General features: G+C 42.2%; 1 protein-coding gene across 2 annotated transcripts in view; it reads left to right on the forward strand.

Annotated features, from left to right (window-relative positions):
* Positions 1-26,759, forward strand: part of LOC126209774 (protein sprint) — a 308,754-nt gene that overhangs the window by 272,770 nt on the left and 9,225 nt on the right. For both annotated transcript variants that reach the window (XM_049938899.1, XM_049938900.1), the window contains 4 exons: positions 8,395-8,657; positions 11,684-11,973; positions 13,444-13,767; positions 16,864-16,953. In XM_049938899.1, the coding sequence (XP_049794856.1) occupies positions 8,395-8,657; positions 11,684-11,973; positions 13,444-13,767; positions 16,864-16,953 (967 nt within the window). The remainder of the gene's footprint in view (positions 1-8,394; positions 8,658-11,683; positions 11,974-13,443; positions 13,768-16,863; positions 16,954-26,759) is intronic.

A 26,759-nucleotide genomic window follows, 5' to 3' on the forward strand; every position in this document is an offset into this window, starting at 1 on the left:
AGGCCTGTCCATATAGCTTTTGTCTTGATATACATCCTCATAGCCCTTTAAGGCTTTCATCTTCTTTTGCCTTTTCAGAATTTCACAGGTTTGAAATTCCTTTATACATTTTTTTTAATTGTAGTTCAGTGTCCATTTTACTTTGCCTCTTTCAGGAGATTAATTCTGTGAGTAACGACATCTCTCAGCTGCTCGCAATCAAATTCTTCGCTCCCAGTAATGCTTTAATCTCAAAGTGGTGCTCACTGTTTTGGCAGGAATGGATGATGTGTGGAGGGAGTCAAGTCCACTGTGCTATAAGAGATATGTATGATGGAAAAATTAATCAGTCAGGATGGTGTAACATTCAAAACGCATGATCCATCTACACTTTGAAGGTCAGTTATCATCTCAACTTACAAGGGAAGTGAAACAAAACCTACAGATAGTCCGAATCGACCCACTAATGTAATATTCAATTCAGTAAAATTCTTTTGAGAGTGTGATTATGTCATGATCAAGGTTGCCTGTAACTCTATCCTTGATGTGAGGTTTTATTTTAAACTGTGAGACAGTCCCACACTGAAAAGTATATTACTGATAAAACACGTGCTGCAAAAACTATGCTGCACAGCCACAAAGTATAGCATTGATCTTAACCCTAGTAATACCAACACATTTTCAATAACATATACCACCTACAGAAGGATTTTCAACAACATGTACTACCAACAAGAGGGTACTTTATGAAAAACAAGTAGTTGTTAAGTTTTATTACCAACATATTTTTTAAGATATACTGACATTCAAGTAGGATCCAAAACCTGAAAATATCTTTAAACACTGTCTTCCGCAGTATCAGCACATTTTTAACAACGTAAGTACTAAAAGGGGGTGGGCTGTTATTTATCTTTATAACCACCATAAATTTAAAAAAAATAAAAGTTTTTGTAAACTGTTGTTGACTTTTGTTAGCAACATACTTTTTAAAGAGATACTGATGCGTGAGAAGGGACCAGAACTGGAAAATATCTTTTAGTGCTGTTATTTAGTGAATGAGACATGCCTCGTGAAAAGTTACACCTATTATGAACCGATGAGACCGTATGACGATGTCAACTACACTAAAATTTTTGAATTACGTGTAACTGAAAGAACTTAAAATAATTATAGAATGTGGTAGAAGAGTTCATTAAAAACAATAAACATTTTCCCCCAAAATTTCAAAATACAAAGTAGACTACTAGATCACAATATTTACGAAAGGTGGGCATAAAGTAGCCCTCTCCCCCATTGGTATTGCTGGTGTTAATGTACAGTAGCACACATAAGACTGCTCCTTGGATTACCTTTTAATCTATGCCCCCTATCCTCACAGACTTTCTAAGCCCTCTGTAACATTAAAAAAGGTTGTTGGTGGTGACGGTATATTTCTGCTTGTTCAAATGCCACTGGACACTGCTGATAAAATTGTTGATATGTGTAGGTGCATTGCTAGTAAAATTCTTTCAGAAAATTTTATCACTGCATGTTTTTTACATTCTTTCCAAGTGTAAACAACAAAAAAATATTAGAATGATAGAAGCACGAGTGCAGCATGGTATGTGTCAATTAGCATATAAAGTTTCAAATAAACTTTTCTGTTAAAATATTTTGTATTTTTCATAGTGTGTACTTTGGAAGATGAGTAAAATATTACCATATGATATTCAGAAAACCATTTGTAGTAACTTTGTAGCTTTTACTTCTGAAATTGCAATTGCCACTGTTTACATCCACAAATGCCACTATCCTATCAAAATACCATTACCATATCAGAATGTATTTGTATGACAGCAAGACACATTGCCAAAGGGCATACCCAAGCCAGAGGAGAATATCTCCAAGTTTTAAACTCAATGTAAAGTGTTCATTGTTGCTGCTCTTGTTATGAGACAAACATGAGTATGACATTCTAACTGTTGGCCTATCTGGCTCCACATGTCACAGCTGTTATCTGTGGACGCATTTGTAATCCGTTTCATACCGTGTAGCATTAAAGTCACAAAGACAAAATGATATTTTATGTAACACAGAGATTACCGAGAAGAGCAGAGTTGTCATGGGAAGCAGGCCCAACCAAGTGTTGTGGATGTGACTTTGTAGTTTTATGCAGTGACATGCTTCAGTCAATGCTCCGTGGATTTTATCTGTGTGAGATTTGTATGTAAACTCGAACTTTCATGACTTCATCTCTCATCAGGAGTTATCTGTAAGCCAGTCGGTATTTTAATTAATTGGTCACTTGGAGACATTTCAAAGCCGTGGAACTTCCATATGCTACCAGAGCTTGTGTCAGTGCCTACGATGGAGTAACATTTAGCAATGCTGATTCTGTTACGTGCTGGATAACTCGGCCTGTTTTTCTATAGCCTTTCAGCATCAAGCACCCATTTGCATGCACCACTAAAAGTAAAGTTAGTTTCCTGATTAAAATTGATATTGCACATTTTGATCTGAACAGTTTCTTTGGTGATGGAAACCCCATAAATAGATGTGTGGGATAAGATTTTCTAATGGGGTACTTAATCTTAGGAAAATGATAGAGTGCTACACACCATGAAGATGACTCATTGAGTTTAGTTGCAGACAGGTACACCAAAAAGACTGTTAAGCTTTATAGCTTTCAGCCAAAGCCTTCTTCAGTAAAAAAAAAAACGCACACACATTCACATGAGCAAGCACGTATCATACGCATGACTGCTATTGACAGCAGCTATGACGAGAATTCCAGATTCCGGTCAGAGCTCCCGGTGACAGCTGTCATGTGTATGGAATGTGCTTGCTTGTGTGTGTGTGTGTGTGTGTGTGTGTGTGTGTGTGTGTGTGTGTGTGTGTGTTTTTTTTTGCTTTTGCTTTTGCTGAAGAAGGCTTTGGCCGAAATCTGTAATGTGTAACAATCTTCTTTTCAGTATGTCTGTCTGCAACTCAGTGGGTCATCTTTGTGGTGAATAGCAATCTGTGCTTTTCCTAGTATTGTTGATATTCCAACCTGCATGTCCAGTGTTTGAAGTACTTAATGTGATAGCTATGGAGAAAAAAATATCTAGCAGCCTTTTTCAGGATACTTGTCTGCCACTTGATGATTCCTCTACTGATCACTAGCTTTCTATCCTTTTTGTATTACATTTGATGAAACAGACATGATTATGCTTGATGAAACAAAAATCTCATCCCATGCATCTGCCTACTAGGATTCTGTTGTTGAAGAAGCTGTCATGATCAAAATGCGCAAAATTTTAAGCGGCACGGCGACTATACGCTTAGTGGTGCATAGGATTGGGCATTCGATGCCGAAAGGCTACAGAGAAATAAACTGTGTTGTTATCCATCACTTAATGGACTCGGATCACTACTAATGTTCTGCTGTCATACATGTCAACATAATTTCAGGTAGCATAAGAAAGTTCCGTCACCTTGTAATGTCTCCATGACATAATTTCATCAACTAAGTGAAGCATCACATGGCCTGCAGATGATTGCTATCAATAACAATGAACATGAAAGTCATTGGAAGCTTTAAGTTTACATGCAAAATTGGCATGAAAAGAAATACGTGATGCATTTGTTCAAGTATTGTATAATGAAAAAGATTACTCACCAAACAGCTGCCAGTTTTTATTTATTTGCCAACAATTTCTGAGTGTTATACTGCATCTTCAATGCTGCAATTCATCTCATTAATGTAAAATTCTAATGATGCCATGTCAGATTAGATGCTCCCTTGAAAACTGACACATGTTAATCCAAGCACATACAGGATGACAGTAAGAATGTAAAGTACTGATGACCAGTTTAAAAAAAAATTGAGTATGTGAGTGCAACAGTTGAAGTGCAAGTAATTGCAAAGGCGAGTGTCTTTTAGTAATTGCTCTGTAGGAAAAAAGAAAGAAAGAAAAAAAACCTTCTCCTTATGCTGATTGCTAAGTTGACTACATGCACTTCATGTCTCATAGACATGTATTCAATGTTATAAAAGAGAATGGAATTGGCCATCAGTATTTCATCTTCTTATTGTCATTCTTGTATGTGCTTGGATTAACATGTCCCAGTTTTCAAGGGTGCTTGTTATCTTTTTCATTGCCAACAGTAATTGCTCTAACGTGACATTATTAGAAGCCTAAATGAATGAGACAAAGTGTTTCATTGTAGCTGTAGTGGCTGTCTATGGCAGAACTGAAATGACAGCAAAAATGGAAACCTTAGTAATAAACTCTGTCCACGGTCTCTTAGTAGTGTTTTCACTGTGTCAACGTACATTTTGAGGTCACAGCTTCCTCGTCAAAGTGAGCGAGGTGGCGCAGTGGTTAGCACACTGGACTCGCATTTGGGGGGGTGACGGTTCAAGCCCGCCTCCGGCCATCCAGATTTAGGTTTTCCGTGATTTTCCTAAATCGCTTCAGGCAAATGCCAGGATAGTCCCTTTGAAAGGGCACGGCTGACTTCCTTCCCTGGTCCAACGGGACCGATGACCTCGCAGTTTGGTCCCCTCCCCCGAATCAACCAATCAACCAACTTCACCATGTAACTTCGTCATGTATCAGAAAATGAAGGTATTCTGGAAGATATGATTTACTCAGTTCACTACCTCAGCCATCCTTCTTTCCGTGAAAATAACTCCACAACATTGAGGAAGCCTGCAATATGCAATAACCAAAACATACAGCACACAATAAACAACACAGATTAATGCAAAACCCCTGAGACAAAATACCTACACTTTCATCACAGTGTGTTCAATCTGTTCTGTCAGTGCACCATAGAACACGTAGCAAATGTAGAACTGTTTCCTTACAGATACTGTTCAAAATTTCAACCACCATGGTTACAGCAGTGTATACAGCGATGCACAATCGACTGTCTTACAGGCTTGAAAATTTCGTTATTTTGGCGAACTACTCGTGTGACTGCGATAATCCGACAACAAGATCCATGTGAGTATTGTCAGAGCATCACAAACGAGGCTCTTCACATGCCCCGCAGATGAAGAAACAAGTCATACAGAACATACTGTCAATATTTGCACTGTTGTGCATTGTTTACAGTGCAGTACAGATACAAAGCTAATTTGGGTAAGGAACCAACTGAAAAGCAATAACTCTTTAAGAGACCACTGGAGACCATGTCTCCATCTACACCTGCATCTACATCAATACTCTGCAATCCACCTTATGGTGTGTGGCGGAGGATACTGTATACCACTACTAGTCATTTATTTTCTATGGGCCCCTTATACCAAAATACTCAGAGGGTATCCCTGAACAACATCTGGAAGTTAGTCGGTGAAGTTATTGTTTAACCTATATAAAGAAATTCAACAAAATTTGCAGATTCTTGCTTTTGGGTTGTTGATACCACATTAAACGTTTTTACATATGTGTTGAAGTGGTGATGGTGAAGCTGTGGCTTGAGACTGTACATTGACAAAGTAAAAATACTATAAAAGATCATTGATGGACTTTATTATTAGGACTGTGAAACAAATTGTTGCTTTGGAAATGGATCCACAATATCCCAACAGATTTGCAAATAAATAAATATTGGTAGCTGCTTGGTATATAATTTTTCCCCTACACAATGAATAATGGAGCTGCATATGCAGTGCATTCCACCACTGTCTGGAAAAGCCTAAAACAAAAATATTGCAGATGTGTGAATGAAAATAATGTGGGATCATTATCATGACTCAAAATGAAGTCATCACAGCCTTCGTGTAACTGTGGGATAAGCCATTGTTGCAACAGGTCCAGGTACGCAATACCAGTAACAGTTCTTGGCACAGAGGAATATGCTCCACTTGTAGTGACATCGATTAGTTGTTTTCTCCATTGTATATAACTGAAAATCTCTAATGAAATGTCACAGTTGAGTCATATTTAGTGAATTCTAGGATTTGAAACACACGGATGGCTCATGTGTACACTATGTTTGCCTTGTTTTAACACTATTGCCCCTGTGGAGTTATATTCCACAACTACACCACAGTATAAATTATTTAGGCCCTAATGAAAATTAGGAGAATAATTCCATTTAATGAATTACGCATGTCTCTTGTAGATATTTTGAAGTTGTGTATTAGAAACCTGGAAGTGTTACCTGAAAAAGTGAACCATGGACCCGGCTGTGGTGGGAAGCAACATGGTCATGTAAGCAGGTATGGCTGCAGTCCAGTTCAGAGTAGAATGCCCAAGCCCAGAAAGTAATCGTAGAAAATGCCTTTGTGGATAGTTGCCACGGTTTGTTGTCGACGTCACTGAATTTATTAAATGTTGAAAAAAAGAAAGGAGTAATAGCACAAGCATAAAACATGATGCAACACATAAGCAAAATGTTAATGGCAGAAAGGACACAATGGTGTGTGGAATGGGATAAAAAGATTTATGTCAGTGGAGAAGAAGCAAATTTGAGTTCATACGAGGTGTGGTTAGAAAGTTTTAAGAATGGAGTTGTAATTGTACAATGGTGGTACTTACATGCTACTGTGATGCTTCCCCTTCAAAATAGTCCCCTTCTGACTGAACACACAGACTCCAACAGCGTTCCCACTTTTGGAAACATTCCTAGAATTTTTTTTCCTGAAGTGTATTAAGGACGCTCTCCGTAATACACTTCAAGAAAAAATCGTAATATTCCTGGTTAATTGTCTGTCTTCCAGGTGTAAATTCATGATGCACAATACCGGTAGAATCGAAAAAAATCACCAGCATTGTCTTCACCTTTGACTGACTTTGCCGTGCTTTTTTCGGTCTTCCACTACAAAGACTGCACTATGGTTTCAGGATCGTATCCATATACCCACAATTCGTCACCTTTAATTACCTTGTTTAACAAATCTGGGTCACTTTTAGTCCCATTAATCAGTTCTTTGCACACTTCAAGCCGCTATTGTCTCTGGTCACTTGACAATACTTTTGGAATGAATTTTGCAGACACTCAACTCATGTTCAGATCTTCAGTTAAAATTGACTGAACTGCATAGAAACTTCAATTAAGTTCATCAGCCATCTCCTAATTGTAAGTCTACAATCAGAGTGCACTAAGTCACGGACTTTCACAACATTTTCATTTGTTTTTGGGGTGGAAGGAGGGCCGGACCCTGGTTCATATTCAAATGATTTGCAGCCATTTTTAAATCTGTTGAACCAGACAAAAACATTTACTGGCTCAAACAATTATCTCCAAAAGCTGTTTTTAATAGTTCATAAGCCTCAGAATCTGATTTCCCAGTTTTGAAACAAAATTTCACCCAAACTCGTTGCTTCGTTTTTAGTCCATTTTCATGCATACAGAATCCGGCAACAAGCCCTAACAGACCTGCACTCAACCAGCCGCCACAATGAACTGAATAAAGGAAATGCAGTTTCCTGTCAGAGGGCATTCAAGGACAAGGCAATGACTCATTCCCCACCCTCTGTGTACCTGCCCACCAAACCAGTCAGCAGTAGTGGATCCATTCTTAAAACCTTCCAATCACACCTCTTAAGTATCCCATTAATGATAATGGATAACTGCATTATTAGACAGAAATTGCTGTGCTGAGATGAACTGTGTGAGTAATAGCCACTGCCAGTTTTGTGCGAATATTCGAAGTTTTGTTGCACAGAACTGGACTTGCGAGGCTACTCGATTAAAAATTTTTCTGCTGTGGCATTTCATTTTAGGAGGTGTCAGTGTAAAGGAGTCGTCGCGTGTGTGGACTAGATGACACAGTTTCAGAAGAAGCCTACTAGTTCAGAGTTTTACCAAAAAAATGAAGCACCAGAATTAATGTGGCCTGTCGTTTTTTGAGACAAAATATGAATTTTTACACATTACACTGTTAATAAATGACATCACCATGATACTGTGTGAGTAGTAGTGTCAAATATAAGTGTTGCTCAATGTTGTATAGCTGTGCTATGCATAAAAATTATGGGTCTCTAAATGTCAAAATAAACCAATGAATACACATTGACAAAACATGCTGCAATACCAGTGCTCCAAAATATTAAAAGGGCAGAAGGTGTATTTTCTTGTAAGCTCGATTACAACTGTATTGCCACCTACTATACTTGAGAATCACACGTGTAGCCTCGTTATAAAGGATATCAGAGGGATGCCGATACTGCCTACCTTCCCTGTTTCTCAGCTGCAAACACTACGGTGCTGTCCACCCCTGTCAGGTCTCTGGTTCGCTTTGCCAGGTGTTACGACCAAATGTCTTTGTCTCACTACAAAAGACAAATCAAACTTCTGATTTTATTCTATTTCAATTGTTTACAAAATGGCTGTTGCATGCTTGCACATAATAAAGGAAGCTTATATCTGCCCGATCACTCTGAGTGAGTGACTGCCACTATGTGTTCGGATCTGAGTACCTCTCGGTTTTGCATCTAGTGAGCGCAGCAGATCGTCGCACCAGCAAGACGAGGATACACTGACGGAATTCTCCGAGCCGTGGGACAGCTCTCGCTGGGAAAGTCTACTGGGTCCGACCGTGGCGACGAGTCAGGGGAATGGCAGCAGCAACAGCAACAGCAATGGAACGAATGTGCACACCTCGGACCGCAAAGAAAACGGGGGCAGCATTGCGCCGACGCCTCAGGACGTCACCAGTGTCACACCACCTCAGCCGGTCCTGGGAACGGAGCCCCTGCTCTGTAAGTTTTAGCTGTTGTTCAGAATAAACTAAACACGTGTCGCATATTAGTCACTGAGGACACATCAATATGCAGTTTTTAATTTTTCAGTAGTAATATGAAAGACAGGACAAGTAGAGAATGTATGCACATACTAGGCAGTAAAGTTATTTTGATGAACAGTTGGTTACATGTTCTAAAATAGTGCATATAGCAGGTTCCACTGTTACGAGCGAAATTTTGAGCGTGCACTTTTACTCCTTGGATTTAGCAGAGCCAAACAAGAGTTTAAAAAAATAGTTTATCGCTCGGGCACATTGTACCTAAGTCATGTTATGAACAGCTTTCTGTGTGCATATTCCTGATGTCCTTATATGAATAAAGGCAAATTATAATATGTAGTTTTGTAGGGTGCTAATGGATAATGTCTGTGCCTCAAATGCTTTTACTTTGTAATTGATGTACTTTATAGTGATTGTAGTATGTACAGGAAATGTATGCGCAAATGTGGGCTTTGCGTGGGTATGTGACAAGCAGTTATAGTAAAGTTGTGTTTTAGTAGTAAAGAGTGGTTATACCGTGGGACTGTGTATGCGCTGCTTGGACAGTGCTATCTGGTGTCTGGTTGTGAACCGCTAGAATCACAGCAGGTAAGCCTGCGCTCAATAGGGCAGTGATGATGCCGACCGGTGTTAGGCGAGCAGTGGTAGTTTTATCTGGTGACTTCAGTTTTATATTTTATGGAAAGAACGACCATGAGAGCAGTTTTTTATTATTTTTTATTGGTTGTGACAATGATTTTATCAGATGGTCTGCCTCATATGCCATGATGTCCATATGCAGATCTGATGATGGCACCTTCAGAGTGCTGAAACCGGTCATCTAATAAGCGATTGAAGCGATTGTGGCTTTTCAATTATTTTAAAAACAGAGTGATCGCCCCAAGACACACCGTGTGTTCACTGCAAAAGAGTTTAAGAACCCAGATTTTCTACTCATAATATTTCAATAACTTGCATGTTACTGAAGTAAAATTTACCTTCCCCGGAACATCAAAATCCAGATGACACTAGATTCAATAGTTTTGAGTAGGTAAAATTTTGTAATTTTACAGTTTTCAGAAAAAGCAAGAAATAATGGTGGCCTCAAATAAGGCATGTCAACTGTAAAACAAACAATTATAGTCTGATCCTCGAACGAACGATGGCAGTTTGCACATCTCGAGACACGGAAGGGGGTTGCACTGTTGACAATTCCGAGCGAGAGTTGCGGTATGTGCGTGCGTGCGCTTTTTGCTTGAAGAAAGCGTATATTCTGCAAATTATGTCTTTCGCTTACTTATACGTACTTTATCAATTGCTACCAAAATCGGCAAAGACAGCTCACAACAAGTGAAATTGAAATTCATTAAGCGACTCACTACAAACACGTTTAATGCTCACAGTAGCTACAGCAGAACGCTCAGAGTATACTCAACGCTCGTTGGCTGTTGGAGCATACGTGGCATCGTTTGTGACACCAACTATGGCAGCACGGTCAAATTTTCAAGTGCGTGTGGTTTCAGTAATTGCAAATTCTGAATATTTCAATAAATAAAGTATTTCAGCATGAACTGTTTAAACTGACAGTGTCATTGGTTTGTAAATTATACACTGAATGATGAAGTTTTGAAATTGTAGCTTAAAGAGGGATTTGGAGATTTCATATATGCAAGTGGTGTACATATTGGATATAAAAAAGAGAACAAAAATTAAAAACTGATATTTGTGTGTGGTACAGAATGTAAATGAAAATTAAATTAAATTAAACTGCTGCAGAGTCAGTAGATTATATTGAAATTAAATTTGATGTATGGTATATAATTTAAATGTTGCATATATCAACATTATTGTTACAAAAGATGTTGAGGATGGTCATCCTGGACAACAGTCCAGTGATGAGAGTTGCCTGATGCAAAATGTTTTTCGACAACTCATTCATTTGTGAAAGCTGCATTAACATGATTCAGTGAAGCATTTGCTGTCTGAAACATCACTCTGACTTGTTAGAAGAAGCTGTATTCGTTTTCATTGTCAGGTAATTATGCAGAGAATGCTTCTTAAGTGATGAGTTTAACTTTTGTATTGATAATGAAGTAAAAATAAATTGTCCTACTATACAGTTAATGCAGTTTTCTCATCACAAAGTAGATGCTTGAAAATTTGGTGAGGATTTCTTGCCATCCAGTACTTGTTGTTTTGTGAGTTAACATGGCCAGACGGATGAAACCGTGCCTCGTCTGATGTGAAATGTGACATCAGGTCAGTCTGCCCACCAAAAATGTTTTCATGAAGCCAGTTGCAGGAATCAATTCATTCCAGTTTGCTTGTCCCCTTCAGTTGTTGCACTGTTGAAAAGTTGTATAGTTTCAATTTTAATTCATCAAGATTTTTAATGAAAATATGTGTATTCAATATGGGATCGTTGAGAACTTGCTTACTGACTTTTTTGGCTCTCTGTAGTACCCGTTTCAGTATCAGTGATGGCCCTCGTGTTCCTAAGAGAAGTTTTACTTCAAAACAGCACCTGTTGTATTCCTTTCTCAACTAAATTGTGTATGCTACTCTCTTCTGGGATATTGATGTTCAGAAGTTTTTCCTCGAACACTTGACGTGTTTCTTCAAACGAGAGAGAGAGAGAGAGAGAGAGAGAGAGAGAGAGAGAGAGAGAGAGAGAGTAGATATAGGTCTCAACTATAGCTATCTTCTCCTGGTTTGAGTAAAGCATTTTACGGGAGCCTAACTGTACTCACAGTACTGCATTTGAATGAAACATATGCTGCATGGACACACAACAACCTGAGAAATTACAACAATCAGCAGTAACTTATAGATCCACTAGTGGCACTAGTTGTGAGAGAGTCTTTCATAAACATTGTCAGGTAGCGGATCCATTGTGAGTTTGTTATTGTATTCCAGACTCAATAGTGCAAGCACAGCTGTCCCACCTGGCTACTTTTTGATTTGCTGTTATGTCAGTGTCAGTGATGCCTGCCTCCCATATTCCAGCTCCCCCGCGGCTGCACACGCTGCGCAGCGCACGCGCTCTCTCCGAGGGGGGCTGCGGCAGTGGAGGGGGCGCAGCAATCCGGGCCTACGCCCTGCACCTCGCCGCCGACCGCTCCACCACGTTTGCCCAGAACGTCGACAACTTCATCGCTTGCACACGCGAGTCTCGCGAGACCAGTCCGCAGGTCGTGATGCGCAACATGCGGCAGTTCATGTCCGGCATGAAGAACTACCTGGTGAAGCACGGGGAGCGGGAATTTGAGAAGGAAGTCGAGAAAGAGAGGGTCAAGGTGAGCGATTTATCACTGTACTGCTCCTTGTTGTTGTGACTTGTTAGCTTGTCTGCATTGACTCTCGGAAAACTCTGTCCTTTTTCGTACCAATGGTGTAAAATAATTGCGTCAGATTGCAGCGGATGATGATGAGATCTTGAAACAATAGTCCACCTGACAACATGGCAGCCGTCTCAGGTGAGTTTTACATTGGAGAATGGTGATGCACATTGCTACATTTATATGAAAAATATGTGTGGTGATGCAGGCGCATAGTTTATTAATGCATGACCTTCATGTATCTGTAGACTACAGTGGTCACACCACAGACCCACAGTTCGTGAAACGTGTGTGGAGTATGTTACCACATTCGTGCCTTTGGTGACCCGATAAATAACCCGTAGCTGAGCTGTATCACCGTGGGACGTCCTGTAGATTATTCTGCCACAAAAATCTCTGTCATGAAGGGGTCCGTCTGGGACTCGGTTTCAACCGTATAAGGCATGGGACTGATGATTTCGTTACTATATTTTTTGCCTAAAGCCACAGCTAGCAACAATTAATTTTATCATTTTGACCCCTGACCCCTGAATTTTTACTCTGCAAGCCTGCAATTTCACAGAGGGTGTTCACTCTTTATCACCCGCTCTTTTTGGCATCGGCTGGAGTGATATTTGACAGTGGACATAAATTCAACTGAGGGCAATTCTGCAATTGCTACTGGCCAATTTTTGATGTAAATGTAGCAATATGTACAAGTAATCTTCCATGTGAAACTGAAATGGCTGAATGGTTGTTAGCTAAAATATTGTGGCAAGATGCTGACATTATGTGGCTGTAGTCCTGAAATGTTAGGGAACACTCGGTACACTGGGAAACCTCCAAGAATCGTAATGATGTAAAATACTGCTAATGTGGTTACAATAGTGGACGTTAAATAGTGCTACTGTGGTTATGCTAATGGGTGCTTTGGATTGATACTGCTACCAATTGCTTTACAGTGATTTTCAAAGATGTCTTTATTCTTCCATTAGCTAGCTTTTGAGTCACAAGTCTTTTCTTGAGACAGTTGGTATTTACAGGCACGTAAGGTTTTATACTAGTTGCAGCTATTCACGGGGATTATGACACTGGTGGAAAAGGAATCAACTTGATGCTGGAATGAAGGGAGACAGTAAAAATTTGTAGAGGAAGACCGAGGCCTGACTACAGTAATTGGGTTCAAAGGGCTGTAGGTTGCAGTAGTTATGCAGAGATTAGGTGGTTTGCACAGAATAGAGCAGATTGGAGATATGCATCAAACCAGTGTTTGATCTGAAGAAATCATCATCTTACAACATCTACATCTGAACTAAATTTGCGTAATCCCTCTTGTCATACTGAATAGTACCAATCTGAGTGTTCAATAAACTACACATACTTCCGTCAAAGAATCAAAAAGACATTTTTTGTTTGTCGTCTGACTGACCTGTGAATTTTTTCCTCCAGCTCCGTGCTAACGAGTTCCTGAACCTGGACGCCATCCTGGAGGGCGTGATGCAGAGGCTGGTGGTACGGCCACTGCGCGACCACGTCTACCGGCTGTTCGTCGACGACTACGGGCGGCGCGGGGAGGTCCGGAGGCTGGCGTCGGCTATAATGTCTGCGCGCTCGTGTTCCCTGCGCGAGCTGGGAGTTCGTGCCGGGGTGCGACCGCCCACAGCTGCGGGTCTGGCCACCGTGACTACCCACCTCTCCCGCCTGCAGTCGAGGGACCTGCCTCTCGACAAGCTGGCGGCGCTGCTGGATGCTGTCGCTTCCATATTTACCTCGGTAAACTGTTTGTTTCTAGTTGTCTGTACTTCCCGGTATACTGTATGGAAAGGAAAATTCACTTAAGAAAACTATAAAATTGTGTGTACTCATCATCATAAAGTGAAATATGAGTACTGACAAAGGATGCCTGTCAGAGTTCTCGGAATTAAAGTTTTTCTTTGGAAAAGAGTGAGGGATAAGCCACGGTTGCAAAATACTGACACAAATTATTTAAAGAAAAGTGGAAAAATTGTTAAAAGTCTGGCATACAGAAAAATGTAGGATCACGCGAGAAAGTACTGCCCCTACAACTACTCTTCGAAGATGGGTTAAGTAATGCAAACCTACATTTATAGAATATGTAGATTTAGAGAAAGCTTCTCGCACTATCGAATGGAATACACTCCTCGAAACTCTGAAGGTAGAAGGGATAAAAATAGGCAGTGAAAGGTTCTCTACAACTTCCAAACAAAACTGACAGGAATTATAGGCATTGAACGACACAAAAGGGAAGTAGTAATTGCAAAGGGGGTGAGGCAGGATTGTAGCCTATCCCCGATGTTATTCAGTCTCTACATTTAGTGAGCAGTAAAGGAAACCGAGGAGAAATTTGGAGCAAGAACCAAAGTTTCAAGAGAAATATAAGGGGAAGTAAAATGAAAACTGAACAGCTACCGTAACAGCAAATCAGAATGGTTTCATTCAAAAGTAATCCACACATGCGTTAAGAGACAGGGAGATGAGGTGATGCATTTCGTCTTCCATCTGAAACCGTGTTCGTGCACATCTTTCTTCAGGTTGCCAGAGATGTGAAAATCACACGGTGAAAGATGTGGGCTGTACGGAGGATTTTGCACTATTTCCCGACCGAGTTGCCGAAGCGTAGCCTTCATCTGATAGGCACCGTGGGGGCAGCCCAGATGTACAATATTTCTAAGCAGGGGCAAAAATGTGATACTGGTGCCTGCCGCTGCCCCCCCCCCCCTCCCCTCCCTCTGGTAGTCTGAATCTACAGATTTCACTAATAATTATAACAGTGCTGATCATTTGCACACCCATTCGACCACATAAATAAACAGCAATTGGCATTCACATGTTCGGGTTTATTTGTCTCAGCTTGTATAGCTCTGCCCCATTTGTCTCTAGAAAAGTTATTTATTTTTGATGTCCTGGTCGAGACATCACACTAGGCACGCATTCAGAAATCAGCTTAAGATTCGTTCAGAAATGAACTTAAAATGTGTTAAAGAACCGACGGGGATGCATTTCGGAATCACATGAATAAATCAATAGACTAAAGTGCACCGGATGCTAGGCGCTTTGTGCAATGAGACTTCCCTTCAAGAATACGAATTTGGCACCCCCTACAACTGCCGCCTGGTGCTTATACCCCAGTTTGCCACCCCCCACTCCCTCCTACCCTATATCTGACCCCAATTGGGGATGGGTGGTGTTATGCAACAGGACGCTTCCTCTGTTTCTCAAGTTCCTCGAGCCGGAATTAAAATCAGTGCGCAGTGCTATGAATACAGTTTATTGAAATGGTGATGCACCCTAAAGTCAAAATGCTCAGGAATGCTATCAGACAGAATCATCATGTGGCACGGTAATGCTTGCCCCCACATTGCAAATCAGTTGAAGGCTACACTTCAGCTATTGCGTTGAAAAACACTGCAACATTGGATCTTTCACCATGTGATTTTCACATCTTCAGCGACGTGAAGAAAGACGTGCGTAGACATTGGTCTCAGTCGGGTAAAGAACAGCGAGAGTGGGTGCGGTTAAGGATCCGTTGGTGGCCGGCCATGTTTTACGAAACAGTAATTGATCATCTCGTTTCCCATCAGGACAAATGTCTTTAATGGGTTTGGTGATTACGTTTGAATGGAAACATTCTGTGGTCTTGTTGTGGTGACTGCCCTTCATATTAAAAACTTAAGATTTGGTGATGACATTGTAATTCTTTTAAAGCCAGCAAAAGACTTGGAAGAGCGTGACCCTCATTTCCAACATGTCGGTCCAGAAAAACAGTGTTTCTCAGTAGTGTAGCCTGGTACGGAAGAGAAACATGGAAAGTAAGTAGTTCAGACCAGAAGAGAATAGATTTTTTTAAAAGTTGGTGCTACAAAGAATGCTGTAGATTAAATGGGTAGATTGATCAAGTAATGAGGAGGCGCTGAATTGAATTTGGCAAAAAAAAAAAAATTGGAACGTGTGGAATAACAGGACTAAAAGAACAGATTATTTGATAGGACAGATCTTGTGACATGAAAATAATTGTCAATTTGGTAATGGAGGAAAGTGTGGGGGATAAAAATTGTAGGGGGAGACTGAGGGATGAATACAGCAAGCATGTTGTAATGGACTTAGGTTGCAGTAGTTACTCGGAGATGTAGAGGCTCGTGTAGGATATAATGTGGAGAGATGCATGAAATGAGTCTTCAGGCTGAAGACCTCAACAACAACAACAACAACAGGAACAGGAACAGCAAGGTTGGTCCAGTCATCCAGATGCCAGCTTTGTTTCTCATTCTTTCCCAACACTAATGACCCAGTCGTTAGACTTCTGTAGTTAAGAATGCATCCAATTGTGCTAGAAATAAGGTTGTGCTACCGTCGGTTTGTCTACAGTTTTCATTAAGAATAAGGACTGCAGTTAAATATGTTGCCACAAGCATAGTTCATAAGATAATTCGATTTTTGCTGACAAAAAACGCACAATAACTATCTTTCATTGTGAACTTTGTGCTCTCTATAGACAAAATGTAATGTGTGGAAGTGTCATGCATCAGGTGGTTTATAATATGAAACAGAAAAGGAAAACATTTGTGAGAATGGACAGAGTATCTGACAGTCTGTAGTCAGTGATAACTTTGGACACATTAAAACTGTGGCGGACTGCGATTTGAATCTGGACCCACAGGCTTTGTGGACAACGTGTGAGCTACTTTTGCACGAGTCACTGCTTGATGGGAACTGTTAATCAGACCAGACCCCTCCTTGCCTATTTATATAATATGACAGAGTTCCTCCACATTGTTTGTTTGACTTTGACCCCTGGAGAAAAGACGTGGCAAAAGGTTTGATACAGTCTATTCTTTTCTTATGTTGCAGGTGAAAGCAGCAAATGCCGGTCGTTCAGTTATGCTCACTGCAGACGATTTCCTGCCGCTGCTCGTCTGGGTGCTGGTGCAGGCGGGAATGGTGAGCTGCATTATTATGATAAAAATTCTGTTACGTAGTTGCGCTGACACACCGCTTCTGTGTTTCTACTTTTACACTAAGTGCCGCATCAGTTCTATTTGTAGCATTGTCAAGGATGGGTGGCAGGGCCATGAATGCCCATGAAGGTCAAAATTAGTAGTCTTCAGATTTTTTAATCTTCAAATTGGGCAGGAAAACACACATAATGTACACCTTATTTCGGTGACGCATTCACTTAACTGGTGGGAAAATGCTGCTGCTTTTCAACAGAACAGTCATTTTTGAAAGCTTAAATACTGCCAAATGAAGAAAACAAAGGCCATTTCGGAGGAATAAGGTGTTGGAAGTTTTTACAGAAGCAAACATTCCAGTCAAAAACCTCCCAATGAGAACTTTTTTAACAGTGAGTTTCAAAGAATTAATCATTTGTTTGCTTCATTCATGTAATGTGACAACCTTTTAAATTTGTGCATCTGATCATTTACAAAAAAATAAAATATATGTGAATTTTGACAAAAATAGATGCAAATTTTGCAAAAAAAAAAAGTGTGAATTTTGGCAAAAATTGATGCTATATTATCCGGTCCCTAACTATAAGTAATGTGCTTGCTTCTGAAGCTGTGGCAAATGTAACATATGGTCTTTCGTCTGTAGTCAGTGCACAGTTTGCATTTCCCCCCGTGCTACAAAATGACTTCTAACTGCCCTATTTACTGTGAGTGCTAACTTCTCATACGGCTTGTGAGTGCTCGTGCTCACCGAGCAGCTTCTTGAATAGGCCTGGTCCAGAGTGCCACACATACACATAACATAAATATTTCAGCCACACAAATATTTGTACACAAAGACAGGAACTTGCAAAGACATAATGGTGCCAAAGAAAGCGTCTGTCACAGAAGTTACAATTTTTTGGGTATAAATGTTAAAGTCAACAGAATATAAATTGAATGAGCATTATTTGTAAGAAATGTATACAAGGAAAGAAAATCAATTAGCCATAAAAAAACATTATGTAAATAGGTGTTCCATTAAATTTTGCAAAAGGGAAAGACAAAATAATTTTGAGAGACCTGTATACACAAATATTATGGCAGCAGATAATATGACAGCCTGTTCTCAATTTGCATTATGATAAATACTGTGTGTTGTGTAATAGACAAGTGAAGAGATACAATTTTATGTGCATAGATTAACTGCCATGTTGGGCCACTTGTGGTGCCCCGTTGTATCTTCTCTAAAACTTAGAGCCGCGCTCCTTGGACTATCAGTGTGAACTTATTTGAATGCCGGATACAGGCTCAGCTTCCCCGCAGCTCCGGCGTCTTCTGCTTGCATCAAACTCTTCTCCGACAATTCTGTATTTTGAAGAAGGTGAAAATTCATCTACTATTCCAAAATCCTATTATCTAGTCCAACCCCCCCAGGGGGTCCACAACTCTTTTGTGGATACGTGTGTAGCGAGCATGGGACCCCGAGCTAATGTGACCCTCCTTCCTTTCCGGGCTGCATACTTCCTTTTTCCGCATCCTTCCCTATCCCCCATCTTCGCCCCCCCTCCCCTCCCCTCGCCTCTGGCTCTTTGGCTCTTTCCTTCCCCTTCTTCCCCTCTGGGAGTATGGTTTGTGCCTACGTCCGGAGATGGACGCTCGTAAATGTAACGCATTCTTCACCTTCTCTGCTTGTATGTCTTCATCCTTCCTTTGTCCTTCTCTTTTCCTTACCTCTTCTCTTTACCCTTTTCTCCGCTGCGGCGTTTGAGACCTCTCTTCTTTCCTTTCCCTTTCTTTGTTTTTCCCTTTCTCTTTCTTCCTCCCTGTGCGTGTCTGAAGGCCGACCCACGCATTTTCATGCGTAGCCGGTGACGGGGTAACGCGTAATTCCCCGCCCCAGGTAGACAGGTAGGACACGTACGTACCCCCTGATAACGGCCAGGCCCAAAGAGGGGTGATTACCCGAGCTGATACCTTCCGAAAGCGCCGATTGGTCCCTTCGTCCGTTTCTCGGGAGGTGTGGCCTGAGGTGTGAACAATCAGCTAAGGCCCTCAGAGAGGGGCCCACACAAGGGAGGAGAGCGCCATCGGAGACGCCGGTAATCATGGGGGATTCTTCCGCAATGGTTTCCTCATCTTCCACTATGTCTGCTCACAAGCGTAAGTTCACTGAGTCGCAGCCACAGACAGTTCTTCCATCGTTGCCACAGTTCCTTGTTGTTTCTCGGTCTGACGAAGGTCATGACTTCTCCACGGTCAACCCTTTCATTATTCAGAAATGTTTTGACGCATTTGCAGGTCCTGTAGAGTATTGTTCCAGATTACAGAATGGCACCTTGTTGTTAGAAACAGTCAGTGCCCTCCAGGCACAAAAATTGCTGCGTACTTCACTGCTCCACACCTTCCCTGCCCGGGTTGAAGTGCACCGCACTTTAAATTCGTCACGTGGAGTCGTTTATACACACTCCCTCGACGAACTGTCTGACGAGGAAATTCAGCACTACCTCTCTGACCAGGGCATAACGGCTGTTCATTGAGTTATGAAAAGGGTTGACACGAACATCGTTCCAACCCGCACTGTCTTCTTTACATTTGACAGAGTTCAACTCCCATCGAAAATAAAAGCGGGCTATGAGATAATTTCCGTTCGCCCTTACGTCCCAAACCCTACACGTTGCTATCGGTGCCAGCGGTTCAATCACACCAGCGAGTCCTATTCCAACCCGGCCAAATGTGTTACGTGTGGCAAGGATGCCCATGAGGGTGCTTGTCCACCTCCATCCCCTCGTTGCATCAACTGTATGGGTGACCACGCTGATTCCTCTCGAGATTGCCCCATTTTTAAAGACGAAAAGCTCATTCAGGAAATCAGAGTGAAGGAAAAGGTGTCGACATTTGCTGCTCAAAAATTATTCGCAAGTCGAAAGCCCACTGTGCCTCAGACAGGAAAATACAGCACTGTCCTTGCCTCTCCTCAGCCAACAAAGGAGGCGGTGTAGTGGTTAATAAAAAAGAGAAAGAGAAAAAGAGAAGATAAGAAAATAAAAGAAAAGGTTGAAAATGGTGGGAAGAAATGGTGAATAAAAAGGGGTTTTAAAATCGTAAATGACGGTGAAAAAGGGCAAGAATGAAAAGCAAATCGGACTTCATATTACAGAAAAGCTATCGGACTTCGTGATTCGGAAAAGCTATAGTTGGGGTGGTCCTTGTGGCGTTTTTGAGCAAAAGTTAAACCAATTTCCACTACAAAAATTATTGAAAAAGAACAGAGACTAACAAAATGTAACTGACAGGGGGAAATGGCATAGATAAGAGTTCATCCTTTACCAGGTTAACATATCTTCTTTCGTGCGGCATCCAGGTCTTCAAAAATCTCCTTCAATTCTGCATCAAAAGTCTGCTCCGAAATTTTGCAATAAGTTTCATTGTCCAGGAATTTCTAATGTATCCAAAACCGTCTTGATATTAAATGCAATTTATTTTAGTTGCTTCTCTCCATCCTCCGAATTTCATAACAACTTCCACAATGTCTACACATTAATAAGTTTTTTCGTCTTAATCAGATCACGTCTGCATTAAGCTTCCACTCTCTAGAGACAATAGAGAAATGGATAGAAAAACAAAAAAAGTTACAATTTTAGTATTTTCTCTGCTGTCGAGCGCTCATACCGCTGCGACGGTATAATTTTTATCTGAGGGAACGAGTGCAGCGTGGCGAAATTCAAAGTCCTGCTACAGCGGCCACGCAGACTTGTGATCCCACCTTTAGTGACACGGTCGTTAGATTGGCCAGCGCAAAGATCACCCGTTCAACCTCCCCACTTTCGCCCGCTCAATCTATGGCTCACCCTTCATCGGGTTCTGCTAAATCTCGATGCCAAAAGTCAGACACCCGGACTTCCAAAAAAGAGCATACTCGTGAAGATTTTTTACGTACCCCAACTTCACAACCATTGGTTCCTCCTTCATCTAAACATCATGTTTCCAAGAAAGCTAATAAGAAACCCAGTTCCTGTCCTTCTCCGCCACGGCGTGTCTCATCTACAGCACCACCTGGCGGTAACCGCCCTTGGCCGTCTTCTGTGTCGCCGAGGTGCACTGCTGGCGGCTGATCAACCAGCCGATCGCTGGTGCCAGGAGTTGCTCCTGAACAACCTATGAATCAGGACCTTTTGCCTTCGGCTGAGTGCCGTTCCACGCTGTTGGTCGCAAGCTCTGAGCAATCGTTGAGTTGACGGCAACCTTGGTCACATTCTTCCATTTTCTGTCCACCCTATGTCCATTATCCATTGGAATATCTGCAGCATTCGAGCCAATCGGGATGAATTGACGATCCTCCTACGATCCTACTCGCCGGTCATCTTCTGTCTTCAGGAAACAAAGCTGCGTCCCCACGACAGCTTTGTCTTCCCCCATTTTCAGTCAGTCCAATTTGATCTCCCCTCTGTTGAAGGCACTCCAGCACATGGAGGACTCAAGATTATTCTCCATAATACTCTCCATTATCACCCAATCCCCTTAAACACTTCCTTCCAAGCAGTCGCTGTCCGTCTTTCCCTTTCTGGATACACCTTCTCTCTTTGTACTGTACACATTCCATCGTCCACATCAATGGCACGAGCTGATCTCCTTCATCTTCTTGGTCAGCTTCCACCCACCTATTTGCTGGTTGGGGACTTCAATGCCCACCACCCACTTTGGGGATCTCCACATCCATGTCCGCGTGGCTCACTATTGCTAGACGTCTTCCACCAAGCGGATCTTGTTTGCCTCAACACTGGGGACCCTACATTTTTGTCTGCCTCCACGACAAATTTCTCTCATTTGGACCTTTCGGTCAGTACTGTTCCGCTAGCTCGGCGCTTCGAATGGTTCGTCCTTGCTGATGACACACTCAAGTGACCACTTTCCATGTGTCCTTCGATTGCAACCACAACTGCCTTATATGCGCCCGAGATGCTGGAAGTTTGCCCAAGCCGATTGGACACTTTTTTCGTCTCTAGCGACATTCGATGACCGTCACTTTCCTAGCGTCGACGATGAGGTCACTCATATTACAGACATTATTCTTACAGCTGCGGAACGTTCAATACCACGCACCTCCGAATTGCCCGGCGCCCCCCAGTTCCTTAGTGGAACGAGGCATGCCGTGACGCAATATGTGTGCGGCGACGTGCTCTTCGCATTTTCCACCACCATCCTACTTTGGCCAACTGTATCTGCTATAAGCAGTCCCGTGCGCGATGCCGTCGCATCATCCGCGACAGCAAGAAGGCAAGCTGGGACTTCTTTACTAGCTCATTTAACACCTTCACTCCCTCCTCGGAAGTTTGGAGTCGGATTCAATGGTTATCTGGCGCGCCTAGTTTCTCCCCGGTCTCTGGGCTCACTGTCGCGCATGATACGTTAGTGGACCCCGTCACAATTTCTAACTCATTGGGTCAACACTTCGCTGAGATTTCGAGCTCTTCAAATTACCCGCCAGCATTTCTCCCGAAGAAACGTGCAGCGGAAGTGCAACCTCTTGCTTTCTCCTCTCAAAATCACGAAAGCTATAATACTGTTTTCTCCATGCGGGAACTCCAACATGCACTCTCTTCTTCTCGCTCCTCCATCCCAGGACCGGATGGTATCCACATCCAAATGTTGCTGCATTTATCAACCCATAGTCTGCGTTACCTCCTTCACCTTTATAATTGAATTTGGACCGACAGTATTTTTCCCAGATGATGGCGGGAAGCTATCGTCGTTCCTGTTCCGAAACCTGGAAAGGACAAACATCTCCCCTCTAGCTATCGCCCCAGTTCTCTCACGAGTAGTGTATGTAAGGTTTTGGAGTGTATGGTGAATTGCCGTTTAGCTTGGTGGCTGGAGTCCCGCAGTCTTTTAACACCTGCCCAATGCAGTTTCCGAAAGCATCGTTCTGCAGTTGACCTTCTTGTTGCTCTCTCCACTTATATCATGAACAATTTTCTCCGGAAACGCCAAACAGTAGCAATATTTTTTGATCTGGAGAGAGCATACGATACCTGTTGGAGGACAGGCATCCTCCGCACACTGTTCTCTTGGGGCTTTCGAGGTCGGCTGCCACTTTTTCTTTGCGAATTTATGGCAGAGCGCACATTTAGGGTGCGGGTGAACACTACTCTCTCCCGTACCTTCTCCCAAGAAAACGGGATACCCCAGGGTGCTTTCCTAAAACCTTCTTGACAACTTGGGGTACAGCACCGCCTTGGCTCCATCCCCGGATCTGCCTGCTCCGTGACCTTTGTCAATTTCCCAAGGATGGTACCCCTTCACTTGTTTATCATCGGGCATTTGCTGCTCTATGTGCACAAATGAAGGAAGCCACATTTATTTACACTGATGGCTCGAAAACATCGTTAGGTGTAGGGAGTGCCTATATTGTTGGCGACACCCCAAATCGATTTCGGCTTCCCGACCAGTGTTCGGTTTATACTGCGGAGCTGTCCAATACATCCGCCGCCATCAGCGGATACAGTATGTTATCTGTTCAGATTCTCTCGGCTCTCTCCTCAGTCTCCAAGCTCTCTACCCTGTCCACCCTCTGGTCCACCGGATTCAGGACTGTCTGCGCTTGCTCCACCTGGGGGGGCCCTCTCGGTGGCGTTCCTCTGGCTCCCAGGACACTTTGGTATCTGTGGAAATGAGGCGGCCGATATAGCGACCAAGGCTGCAGTCTCTCTTCTTCGGCCAGCTATTCGATCGATTCCCTTCACCGATCTATGGAGTATTTATGTCGTCGTGTTGTTCTTTTATGGCACGCACATTGGTCGACACTTCCCCATAATAAATTGTGGGACATGAAAGCTCTTCCCTGTGCTTGGACCTCTTCCTCCCGCGAACGCGTCGTCGGGATGAGGTAATTTTAACTAGACTCCGGATAGGGCACTGTCTTTTTAGCCATCGACATCTTTTAAGCGGCGATCCTCCCCCACTCTGTCCCCAGTGCTCTCAGCTGTGGACGGTAAGACACCTTTTAATCGAGTGCCCCTATTTTACTCCGTCACGCGCCCGTCTCCAGCTGTCGCCTAATATATCGTCCATTTTAGCAGATGACACGTGCTCGGCCGATCGCGTTCTCGAGTTTATTAGTGCCAGTGGGATGACGTGAGTCATTTGAAGTTCTTTTTGGGGACAACCAACCCCTTTCTGTAGTGGATTTTTAAGCTTTCCTTCTGCTTTTAGTTTCTCCAATTTTTTGAGTTTTGTTCCCATTGCTGCTGGTTTCCATTTTCATTTTTTACCGTTTCCTAAGTCACAGACCGGGTGCTAATGACCATAGCAGTTTTGTGCGCCCCCGCCCCCCCCCCCCCCCCCCCAAAAAAAAAGTCCAAATAAAGACTCTCTCAGAATTCAGTTGCTGTTAACATATTCTATATTCAAAATTCAATACACCATTTCACTGCCACATTAAACAGTAAGCCCACACTTTCGTAGGGCATTCGCACACGACTGAATTAAACCAAATTAAATAACATTTTTTTCTCAACGCTACAATACTAATATACATGTCCGTCTGCTCAAGAGCAAGTCACTATTAATAATTATCTTTTTTTTTTTCTTCCGAAGTCTCTCCACAACACACAACAATCACCATTGTTTTTCGTGCATGAAATTTGTCCACGGAATTCTGGGCCAGAAGTTTTTCTTTTCTGTTGGCAGCAACTGAGCACGTCACTTGTTGGCCCGGTTTTGCTCTTCTTTCTCGGTTAGCCTGCACAAATTACGTTCTGTGGCAGTGCACTAGACACTGTTTCTGCTTCTGAGTTTCTCTAGGTAAATTTTTGTGCTCATAAAACTACTGCTGTCACTTGTTAATGTTATACTTGCCACATTTGTCGTGTGCTGCTTGCAATGACCAGTATAGTATCAAAGTAGCTTCACGGTATCTAAACTAACACTATAATCAATGCTAAATGTTCTGTTTGGTCACCGAAGTGCACACTACAGACAGACACCGCAGGAATGATGTTGGCTGGAGCACGACATGGTACACTGATGCTTGCTACTGTGAATCACATCACCACCATCTTCTTCTGTGCATGCTCCTATAGTAGTCGTGGTGGTGGTGGTGGTGGTGGTGGTGGTGGTGGTGGTGGTAGTTGTGGTAGTGGTAGTGGTAGTGGTAGTAACAACGTTAAGGTGAGATTCCAAGTCAGAATCAGTAAGAGAACAGGGATGAAGTAACATGAAGAAATACGGTGAATGAAAAATTGCCACATAGTGGCAGTTCTCATATTTAATGGCCCAGAAAGGTTGGGTTTGACTAATAACTGTCCCGACCTCCTGTTCCTGAGTGCTAAAAGTTCATTGATGATATAGGTCTTACAGTTCTGGCTTTGGTGAATCGTCCATCAGAAAGGGGACTAACATAACAATCCCCAGTTATGTGCAGTGGATAATTACGTAAAGTCTTACTGAGGTTGTAAATTTAGCATTTGAGTGCTTACGCACTTGTAATTCGTAAAGTAGCAAAAGTTCTACCGTTCCAGGCAAATAACAATTTCAGATTAAGCAGCACAATCAAAGAATAATTCTCTCTCCCTGCAACACAATTTAACTGTAATGCGATAAATTCAAAACTAAATCACCATCAAGTCACTCGTATACTCTCCTTGTGTAAAGAAAATGTGTATTCCTAAAGAAAAATATCTTTATTGTATTCTGAAACCACAAATTTGCAATCTCTGTGCCCCATGTAGAAAAACTGCCTAAACTTCATGTAAATCTAACAGTGTTAAGTTCCATATCGATATTATTTAATCTAACCTAGCATAAAAGAATAAGAGCCGAGACATGACGCGTTACAATGTAATTTGTGTTTTCGTTATTCTCGTCAACTGTTTCTGCAAGTTTTGTGCCATCTGAGTCACTGTCATGTTGCTATCCGTCACTGGTCAACTTTCTCCGACCGTGTGCTTCATCCGCTGTCGGGTTGAACTACTGCGTGGCCGGCCATTACTAGACATCAAATAAGTTTCTAAAACAAGTAATACCATGAATATCCTCAACTTGCCCACACTAATTCTATCACTCGGCAAATATTTATATGGAATTTACCGAGCATTATTACTTTAAATGGGAAATAAAAAAGCACGTGTACGGCTGATACACTTAGGCCATTACAGCGTGGTATAGTGTTCCCTTGATTTCATTTTCCTAATGGGGATTTAGGAATACTCTGTCGAAACAGTCCAGCAGTCGGTGCGTTATTTCCTTATCTTATTAGGTTTCTCGCTTCTCTTTTTCTCGTGCTCTCTGTAAAGTACCCCATGTCGCAGGGTTCCTACCAATGCTGCGTGGGTCCTGCTATGAAGTACTCTCGAACCGTGACACAGCTTCTTCCCTGTGGTTTTCGATCGGAAGTGGCGAAGATGCCGAAAGATAGTTCTCGTGTTCCAGTAGGATAACGCACTCTGAGAAGTTCGTCTCGATGTATTTCTTATAATGTACAACTCTTAACTTCTGTTTATGAATCAACTACACGTGCATTACATTCCAGCTGTCTCAGAGAATACTTAGAACAATAGCAAAGTAAAAACAGAACACCAACGCCGTGAACGTTTCTGTGGTGTCACGGAGGTCACATCTGCTCCGTGCCTTTCCCTTGCAGCCTCACAGAGCAAACGACCCCCCTGGCCACTCCGTGGCCCTCATTGCTGATAGTGTGGGATCGGTACAATTCCAATCTGCACAAACCATTAAAATGCTCCTGAAAGTGGGGTGCTCCCTGCTTACTAACTGCCTTAACTCACAAACATCTTTCATCAGCCGATGGATGTCAGGACATGG

The sequence above is a fragment of the Schistocerca nitens genome, chromosome 10 (genome assembly GCF_023898315.1).
Source record: "Schistocerca nitens isolate TAMUIC-IGC-003100 chromosome 10, iqSchNite1.1, whole genome shotgun sequence".
Classification (NCBI taxonomy): Eukaryota; Metazoa; Arthropoda; class Insecta; order Orthoptera; family Acrididae; genus Schistocerca; species Schistocerca nitens.